Source organism: Podarcis tiliguerta (assembly GCF_965153285.1).
Source record: "Podarcis tiliguerta genome assembly, chromosome: 5".
NCBI classification, from domain to species: domain Eukaryota; kingdom Metazoa; phylum Chordata; class Lepidosauria; order Squamata; family Lacertidae; genus Podarcis; species Podarcis tiliguerta.
This window is the reverse complement of record NC_139538.1, coordinates 59,838,377-59,847,980: the sequence shown is the minus strand read 5'-3', so window position 1 is coordinate 59,847,980 and position 9,604 is coordinate 59,838,377. Positions and strand designations below refer to the sequence as shown.

Sequence of the window (9,604 nt, the reverse complement as noted above, 5' to 3'; positions counted from 1 at the left end):
ATTCCACGCTTATCTATTGAGCTCCCGGGTGAGAAAACAGATAGGGAAGACAATTCTTGAGGGATAGGAAAAGATCAGCAAACGGCAAATTCAATCTCTCTTTCTCTCTTCAGCTCCTCTTCCGTTTAGACTCGGTTGGTTTACTGTAAAAAGCCCTGCTGGTTTGTGTTTTATACGCAATGTTAGACAATCAAGAAATGGCGAGGGATAATTCCATTGTGAAAGTGACTTTGCCTGGTCGATTAAAAAAAAAAAAAACACAAGTTCTTGCGGATCTGCACGATTACGAGAACATGAAATATGTACCTTTATATATATATATATTGCCGATTCCTTATAAAGGAAAAGAGGAAGGGGGGAACCCTTAAGCCTAACTAAACTCCCATTCAACGGGATTTATTTAGTCGTCGGAAAGATAAATCAGCGGGCAAATTTACAGCCATTTAAAGTACCTTGACTTTATAATAGAACCTTCATTTAATGTTGCTCTTTTTCTCCCCCGCAATCTTCTGATCTCTCTGCGCCGCGCGCCCTCCTCCCCCCGCCCCGCCCCTTCCAGCACACACTTCCATGACGCGCATGCAAAGCGGGCAGACCGGAATGCCCGTCCATTGGCCAATAGCAGCGGCCTCGGAAGAGAGCGCGACCAATCCGAGAGCTCGGCTGGCAGGTGCCTGCGAGGTTATCAGCGCATCTTGTCCCGACTCCGGGACTCCAAGCGCTCGAGTCCATTTCACCGGGAGGGAAAACTCCTTGCTTTGGGAAGAACGAAATAAAAAAGCATTTATTTGATTTTTTTTGGAAGAGGGGGAGGGGAGCAGAAAAAAAGAGGAAAATATAAATATATACATATATATATATATACTCCAGCACTAATTCCCGATCTTCGAGAGGACTTCCAAATTTGGGAGAATTCCCCCCACCCGCAAAAAAAGTTATTTCCTAAAATTAAAAGCTTGCAAAGAAGAAAACTGAGCCGCCGAGATTGGCGTTGTCGTGGCTGGTTTTTCCACCGAGGCTTTGCGGCCGACCCGCCTTCCGTCTCCCTCCCCTTCTCGGCCGGAGAACTTCCCGCCGGGAGTTGCTGCGGCTGAAGCCGCCCTCCAGCGCAGGACCCGCGGCCGCCGAGCGCTCCCGCCGGCGCTTAGGAGAACCGGAGCAAAACTTTGCAGCGGCCTTGCGGGCGAATTCCCGCCAAAAACAGGAACGGAGGAGGAGGAGGAGAAGGCGAAGTCTGGTTTCTGTGGCTCCCTCGGAGTCGGCGGCGAGGCGGCGGACTCCTGCCCGGCCCTCGGGGCCGCCTTCCCCGCTCCCGCTCGGCCTCGCCCGCCCCTTGATGCCCGCCAATGTTAGCCGTGGGGCAGATGGAGGCTAACCGCCCGCCGGGCGCCTTCGTGCTGAGCAGCGCCCCGCTGGCGGCGCTGCACAACATGGCCGAGATGAAGACGTCGCTCTTCCCCTACGCCCTGCAGAGCCCGGCCGGCTTCAAGGCGCCCTCGCTGGGCGGACTCAACGCGCAGATCCCGCTGGGGACCCCGCACGGCATCAGCGACATCCTGGGCAGGCCCGTGGCCGCCGCCGCAGGCAGCCTCCTCACGGGCCTGCCTCGCCTCAACGGGCTGGCCGGGGCCGCCGCGGCCGGGATGTACTTCAACCCGGCGGCCGTGTCCCGCTACCCGAAGCCCCTGGCCGAGCTGCCCGGCAGGCCGCCCATCTTCTGGCCCGGAGTCATGCAGGGGGCGCCCTGGAGGGACCCCCGGCTCGCCTGTCCCGGTAAGAAGGCGGGTGGGGGGGGGCGAGGAGCCGGGGCTGGGAGGGGGGAGGGGAGGATCTCTGCAAAAAAAAAGGAGATTCCTTTTAAAATTCCCCAATCAAAATTAGAGGTGCCAGTGCCCGTCCCATCAAACCCTGCTCTCATTAGGAGAGACCGGGTGGAACAGCACTCTGCACATGCTCGGAGGCGCCTCTTTTCTCTTAACGCTTCGCAAGTTGCACGGCTGGGCTCTGGGCGCAGGCAACAGGTGCAAGGGCTCATTCCCAGGACACAAGGCGAGCAAATAGGTCCAGATGGATTGGTTTGGTGAGCCTTAGGCAGATGGGCAGGGCGAGGTGTACTTGTGTGGGGGGGGGTCCTTCTTTTCTGCCCGAGCAGCGGCTCTAGGGCTCGGGTCCCAGATAAAGAGGCAGCGCGTTTCGCTTAGGGAAAGGGGGTGGCCCTTTGAAAGAGAGTGAGCCAGCGCCGTGATCTGCAATCTCAAAAAAGGTCGCTTCCAGTTGGCTGGTGTTTTGATGTCTGGAAATGAAAGCGGCAAGGATCGGTTTCCTGAAGGCCGGCTGAAACTCGCCAGGTCGCCTTCGGGAAACTGATGGAGCAGCTGGAGGGTCTTGCGCAGCCCCGATCGCGCCTCCACAACGAGCCGCTGGTTTTTGTTTTGTTTTAAACTCTCCCTTGACGTTGCATCTCCTGCAGGCTAGCTGGTGGCAAAGTTTTCCTGCTGGGCCCGAGCTCTGCGGCTGCTCTCGGAAAGGGCGGGTTGGATTTGCGACGGCATTTTAGGTTGCTGGTCCGCATGAGATCCGCCGAGGAAGTTTCTGCCCGGCGCGCACAAAAGGCTTTGGGGTCCAGGAGTTGTTGTTTTTTCCTCGGCGCTTGACGGGGCTCTTTCTCTCCCTCCGCTCCCTCGTCCCTCTCTCCAGTCCAGGCTGGGATGGTTTTGGACAAGGACGGCAAGAAGAAACACTCGCGGCCGACATTCTCAGGGCAGCAAATCTTCGCTTTGGAGAAAACCTTCGAGCAGACCAAGTACTTGGCAGGACCCGAGAGAGCTCGCCTCGCCTACTCGCTGGGAATGACGGAAAGTCAAGTCAAGGTAAGGAGCCCTCTTTTGCCGGTCGCCTCGACGGTCAGCAGCATCTCGGGCGCCCGAGGCTCCGTTTGCAAAAATACAAGAACATATTTGCGGTGCAATGTTAAGCATGTCTGCTCAGAAGTGTGACCCTTTTCCCTTGGCACTTTTACTCCCAGGCAAGCAGGAATGTGAATATACAGTCCTGTACTGTATTCAACTCTTCCCCCTCAGAATAAGTCCCTCAGAACTCAAAGTGGGTAGGCTTACTTCTGAGTAGACACTTATAAGGTTGCACTGGGAAGAGTGCTGGCATCGAAGGGGAGCTGGTTTCAGAGGGACTAGCAGTCCCAGTCTGCGGCAAGTTTACTTAGAAGTAAATTCCTCCCAGTTCAGTGGGGCTTCGCTCCCCAGCAAAGTGGCTGTGCCTCCATGTGCCTTCTCTTGGAGGTAAATAAATGAGTTCAGAATATGTGGGGTTAAGAACTGAAGTGCTAAGAAACAGCCCATGGATATTAGCCTTGTCCAGCCCGCTAAAGCTTGTTTCATTTTTTCTAACCGCAAGATGTCACACAGCTTTGCTGTTTACTGTATCTGATAGACTTAATGTCTTCCCTCTACCAAAATAAAAATCTTAATAATTCTAATTATTTTTAAAAGTCGTAATTAAGATAAGCCCAAAGACACTGAATTTAAACCTTGTGGCTCCTCAGCCCTAAGCAGGTTCGCTTACAAATAAACTGGCATCAGCCGATCTGCGTCCTCTTTAAGGGATCTTCTGGAGTTATTCCGAAGGTCAGAGAGATGAGCAAGCTGATCCCAAATATGGCAGGAAATGCCACTATTCAATCCGTTTCCTTTCTAGAAATAATGTATAAGGTTGCACTGAAAATTAATTTATTAAGGTTGTGGACGGATTATAAAATGTGTTTGCAAGGGATTGGGGTGGGGGTGTTTTCTGCCGTCTTGTTGTTTTTTCCCCCTTTAAAAAGGCAATACACTTTAAAAGCCTAAGTTGTTTTTAATGTAGAGTTGAAACAATATTTGTAGCCAAGGCATTTCTTGCTCTTTAACACATGCACACTGCCACTTTCCTCATCATTAGTTGAAATCTGATTCGATCATAATAGAGTGACTTTTGAATGAGAAACAGTGAACTCAGCCTGGCTTACTCCTGAGTAGACACGTGTAGGACTGCACTGCAAAATTGTTTAACATGGGGTGGATCATTCTTTGGTCATGGTGGGGGCTTACAAACTCATTATCTTATAAGTTTATGGAAAACGTGGGATTTTAAAAAAATATTATCAGCAGATAGTTTTCTGATTTTATCACAAGGAATTCTGCATTTGGATTGAGAGGCAATTTCAGTTTTTAAAAGTGCATTGCATTCAGTGGATCTTACTCTGTTAGGATTGCCATCTTAGTTCCCATCGTGGCTTTCAATGGGGTCCCAGTGTCTTATTTGAGCGGTTCGTTTGTCAGCACTCAGTTTCCCATGAAATAAAATCCTGATGCTGGTTTTCCTGCTGTTCTCGAAGGCCAGTAATAAAACCTCAATATAACCAGACAAATGTCTCCTGTCAAGACCCCCAGTGTTTTTATGAGGCCTAAAAATTGGCTTTCTATACCATATTTCTGTACAGTTGAAGCTGGAACATGATGCACGTTTACTCCTCAGTGGGTTTTGCAGGATTTGATCTACTTTCGCACAAGTAATATTTTCTCTCTTTTTCATGCAAAAGTGGCTAGATTTAAATGCCACTCAGAAATTTCTGGATTCAGGAGAGAGTCGCACCTTCCTTGTTAAGGCTTGATTTGGCTTACATGAAAGTAAGCCTTTTTGGGGTTTGGTGTCATTTACATCCCAGTATGTACAAAGGGAATGAAATCAGCTGCCCTAACAGCACAATCCTCTGTACTAAGCAATAAGTCCCAATGAGTTCAGTGGCGTTTGCTACTAGATAAGCAGGGAGGAGGCAGCCATTAAAGGACATTGAGCATTAACTTAGCTCAGAGCATGACTTAAAGAGAACCTGCTTGAAAGCCACCTGCCGCTGAAGTTGAGGTCTGGGCTGAGAAATCCAGGGGTGTGAATTAGGACTGGGGATGCTTTTGGGGCAGGGATCCAATAGGATGCAAAGTGATGGGATAGCATAAGATGTGGATGAGGACAGGATTCCGGAGATCTGTGTCTTTGGGAATGGTTAGCTACCAAGGTGGCTAGTGTTTGTGTGTGTGTGTTTGTGTGTGTGTTTTGCAGATGTGGATCATGAGCTTAGTGCGGGGCGTTGAACTGCATGCAGATAAAGAATATAGGATGGGTATAGATGCCTGCGTGTGCCTTCCTTTGGCCAAGGCAGAATAGAGTCAAACGAAATTGCCTACATTCAGCCAATATTTATTTACAGGATTTTTTACCCTCTATTCCACCAAAAAAACCAAGCAAACCCCCAACCCAAATCAATACTAAGTGGATTGCAACCCATAGGCTATCGAAAAGGCCGTGATGGAAAAGGAAAATAAGACTGAGTGGGAGCAGGGGAAAAGCAAGCTTCAGCACTAGTTCTGAGTTCCAAAGTTTGTCCAGTTCTTTCTGGCAGGGAGAAAGGAAACCCCGCTCCCTGCAGCTGCTCCTCTTCTGGCCGACAGATGGGGCCACCATGCTCTTCCCTTCCCCAATGCAAGTGGGTTGGGATTCTAAGATTTTAGGAGTGAACGGGACATCTGGGTGGTCAAAGAGTTGCCCTCCAGGTTTCCTGGAAGTAAGCACCTAATGGGGCAACATCCCTGTGAAAAGTCATCTGGGAGTGACGGGGTTTACTTCCAAGTAGACGTGGTTTGGCTTCCTTAGCAAGTACTTCGTTAGTAATTCTTCCCTGTTCCAATGTGTTTACTCTCACAACATGTTTGGTTCATTTTGTTCAGGAAGCCCAGAGTACATTCTAAATAAGAAGGTGATGAGATGGGAGGATAAGGGCTTTGCAGAATTTCATCCCAAGCACATGAAGGTGGAAGGAAGCTCCATTTCAATGAAAATATCTTGTGTACACTCACATTATTTTGACAAGTAGTTTACATGAAACTTTAGGGCTTCATTTTTGTAAAGTTCTGCTGCTGAGCAACTGATTTATAGCCAAGGAGTGACTTCCCCAGTAACCCTTCCTGCTTTGCCCAACCATGATTATTTAGAAGTCTCACTTACTTCAAAGGTTATTATTAGTATTATTATTACATTTATATTTCACTTTTCCTCCCAGCAAGCCCGAGGTGGCCTATACGCTCCCCCTATTTTATCCTCATGATAATCCTGTGAGGTAGATTAGGATGAGAAAGTGTGACTGGTCAAGTAGGGATCTGAATCTTGGTCTCCCAGATTCCATAGGAAATCACAACTGAAATCCAACCTGAAATCACAACTCTCTTGTGCCACCCTGACCTACTCACAGCCAAGGAGGTTTCAGGTTAAAGTGGGGTTTGTAACTGTATAAACACAAAGGATTCACCCTGTTCCATGTGTAAGCCAAGGGCAGTTAATCTTTGAGCATCAGCGTGGCCCAAGTGGGGACCAGGGCCTGTGCATTCTGAAGATTTATTTGATGGCGTTTATATTCCACCTTTTTCTGTAAGGAGTCCCAAGCCCCCCCCCCCCGCCTTTATGCTTCTCCCCCTCTTCATTCAATCCCCACAACAATCCTGCGAGGCAGTGACTGGCCCAAGCTCGCCCAGTGACTTTAATGTCTGGTGGGGATTTTGAACCCTGGTCTCTCAGGTCCTAGTCCGATACTCTAAACCCTGCGCCCGCACTGCTTCTCGATAGGGTACCAGCGCGTGGTGGTCACCCCGATTGTTTCTCTTGCGGATCGGGGTTGGGTTGTTGTTGTTTTTAAACCTTTGTGACTTGCGCCCTGGAGAGACGCGTGACCAAAGATGTGCGTTTCTTTTTGTCTTCCCCTCTTTCTGTCTCTTTCTCTCCCTCTCTCCGGCTCCGCGTCGCAGGTGTGGTTCCAGAACCGGAGGACGAAGTGGCGGAAGCGGCATGCGGCCGAGATGGCGTCGGCCAAGAAGAAGCACGACTCGGAGACGGAGAAGCTGAAGGAGAGCTCGGAGAACGAGGACGACGACGAGTACAACAAGCCTCTCGACCCCAACTCGGACGACGAGAAGATCACGCGGCTCCTCAAGAAGCACAAGGCGGCCGCTGCAGCCGCCGCCGCCGCCGCCGCGGTGTCGTCGGGCCCGCTGGCCCTGCTCAGCCCCTGCAGCAACGCCTCGGAGCCGTCGTGACTGCGGCCGTGCCTTGCCTCGCCCTCGCCCGCCCCGCCGCCCCCTCTCGCCTGCCCGACCCTCCCGTCTTCTCCGGCCAAGCAGGGTAGCCGCCGACGCCGCCAGCCCCAGCCAGCCTCGGGACTGGCCGCCGCGACGTCTTGTACAGCCCGCCACGTATGGGGGGGAATAACGTGTGTGTATATATATTTCGGACAGAATTAAGTTATGGGAACCAAGGAGCAGCGCGCCTTTGCTCTCCGACGGGGCGCACTCTCCAAACGCACAGCCGCGTCGCTCGCACAGGAAGGAAGGAAACCAAACACACACACACACAAAAACCGCAAGAAAAGCTTTCCAACTTTTATGGGTAACTCGACCCTGGTTTATTTTCCATTTCCAACCCACCCACCCCCCTCTTTTACCCCCATTCTGCATTTGGAAACAAAACAGCCGCCATGATGCCCAACCGACCCCCTATTCCGATTAGCGTAAAAATGGAAACTGCTGAGAGCAAATGGACTTTGGGGAAGGGGCAGCCGAATCATCTGACCTTAAAAGCAGGCGCCCCTGGAAAATGTAGCTCCATCCAAATAGAAAAAGACTTTGCTGCTCAGTTCAGCTGCGATCCTCAGCCTGCTTACTAGGAGGTAAGTCCCATTGAACTCAGTAGGGCTTACTTTTGAGTAAACGTTGTTATGCGGAGCGATTCTCTTCAACGGCAGTCCTAAACGCACTCATACGAGGGAGGAAGCCCCATTGAACTCAATAGGACTTTACTCCTCAGGATCGTGCTGTAAAGGTTGCATGCAATTTTATGCAAACTGACTCTGGAGTAAGGGCCCCTGAATAGGATCTAGTTCTGAGCAACTTGTATGGGATTGCACTGTTATTTTGGAGTTAATGTGTTTAGGATTGTGCTGCTAAAGTGCTTAAGATTGGGTTATCTCCTGATGCAGCTTTCTTACTTGACAGTCATCCCCCCTGGGGCTTACTTCTGAGTAAAAATGGCTAAGATTGGGTGGAGCTGTGCATGAAGAACAGGCATATTTCCTTTAAAGTAGGTTCCACTGAGTTGAGTGGGATTCATTCTGTAGTAACCATGCTTAGGGTGGCAGCCTTAGTTTTCAATGGAGCTTAGTTCCTAGTCACATCCCTATCCTACGCACACTTGGAAATACAGTTTCATTTTAAATCAGAGGAACTGACTGGGAAATAAATGAGCTTCTGATGGGGTGGAATTATTTGTACTCAGGACGGCTGCCTTTTTGTTGTTGTTAATACTTGCCACCCACAGCAACCCCCTTCTCCCCCTTCTGTGGTAGCTCTCCTGCTCCTAACAATCAAGATTTTGTTACTGTTTTGTATATGGGTCCCCGATTCCAACTCAGCCGCTTTGTATATAGGAAATTGCAGATTTTTTTGTGATGTATATTTCTAGTGTAAAAAAAAAAAGCGGTTTTCTCGCCTCTTTTGTTTTGGGGTTTGGATGCTTTCGTTTATCTTCCCTTTCCTTTGAATTTCTTTTTTTCTTTTCTAAAGAGAATAAGGGAGAAAGAACTGCATTACTTGATTTTCGGTTGGCTCCAAACTCTTACAGTTGGAAAGACTTTGTATAAATCAATAAATTATTTAACAAGCTTCTCCTCTGGACAATTTCAGCCTTTGGGTGTGGTGGTATAACAACTTCCTTGGAGTTTTGTCTCTCTGTGTCCTCTTGTTTGGAACTAGTATATTCTTCACTTATTGTTTTATTAAGAGTTTTAAAAAAATCTGGTCAGTTTCTATGTATGTATTCTACACAAGCAGAACCATACTTGACTTAGTAAAGGGCACTACCCCATAACAGAAGTCAGTTGCAAAAACTAGAATACTATTTCCACTCCTGGACTGGTTTGAATAGGTAACAAGGATATTCAATTCAGAAGCAACTCCCACTTATTTTCAGTGGCACGTATTTCCAAGTCAGGCTGAGATACTGATTTATTTATCATTTACGGGAGTTTCACGATTGACTTCAGTGGGAACTGCATTGCGTCCCAGGCGCAGTTGTAATCTGCGTGTTAAGTGGGGTTTGGTAGGTCTAAAAATATATAATAAAAATGCTTTTCTGGGCGCAAGATTGCAAGGGCATTGCTTTGCTACGGAAGGAAACATTTCCAGGCCAGAAAGGGTCGGGTAATAATTTCAGGGCTAGCAACTTTCTACCAGGGCCTTTCACAGCTGTAGTGATAAGCAGAGATGCAGTCTCACTTCAGATGCTGGAAAAAGCTTTACCCATTGATAACAGTTTCAGTCTCTTAACTATCTGGTACAACAGGTGATGCTTCTATTGCACCATTCGTATTTTTTCTTAAAGCCACAGCGTCTTAAGCGATTTGCTCTCAGGAAGTATTGTCTGTCAGTGTGGTGCACTGGTTCAGAAGCTTCCTCTATGGAACTGAGTCACACAGAACACAATCCATGTAGGGATTTCAGAGAGCCTGAGGTAG

The 9,604-nt window shown here is 49.0% G+C and overlaps 1 protein-coding gene across 2 annotated transcripts; it reads left to right on the top strand.

The window, feature by feature from the left end:
- Window positions 1-645: 645 nt before the first annotated feature.
- On the top strand, window positions 646-8,768 carry NKX6-2 (NK6 homeobox 2). Of its 2 annotated transcripts, none has more exons than XM_083441301.1 (3): window positions 646-1,773; window positions 2,703-2,870; window positions 6,846-8,768. In XM_083441301.1, exons 1-3 carry the CDS (start codon window positions 1,347-1,349, stop codon window positions 7,220-7,222), a joined length of 972 nt encoding a protein of 323 aa, XP_083297427.1. In that variant the 5' UTR covers window positions 646-1,346; the 3' UTR covers window positions 7,223-8,768. The 2 variants fall into 2 exon arrangements, with proteins under 2 accessions (XP_083297427.1, XP_083297428.1); XM_083441302.1 differs by having other exon boundaries at window positions 656-1,773; window positions 2,698-2,870.
- Window positions 8,769-9,604: the final 836 nt, after the last annotated feature.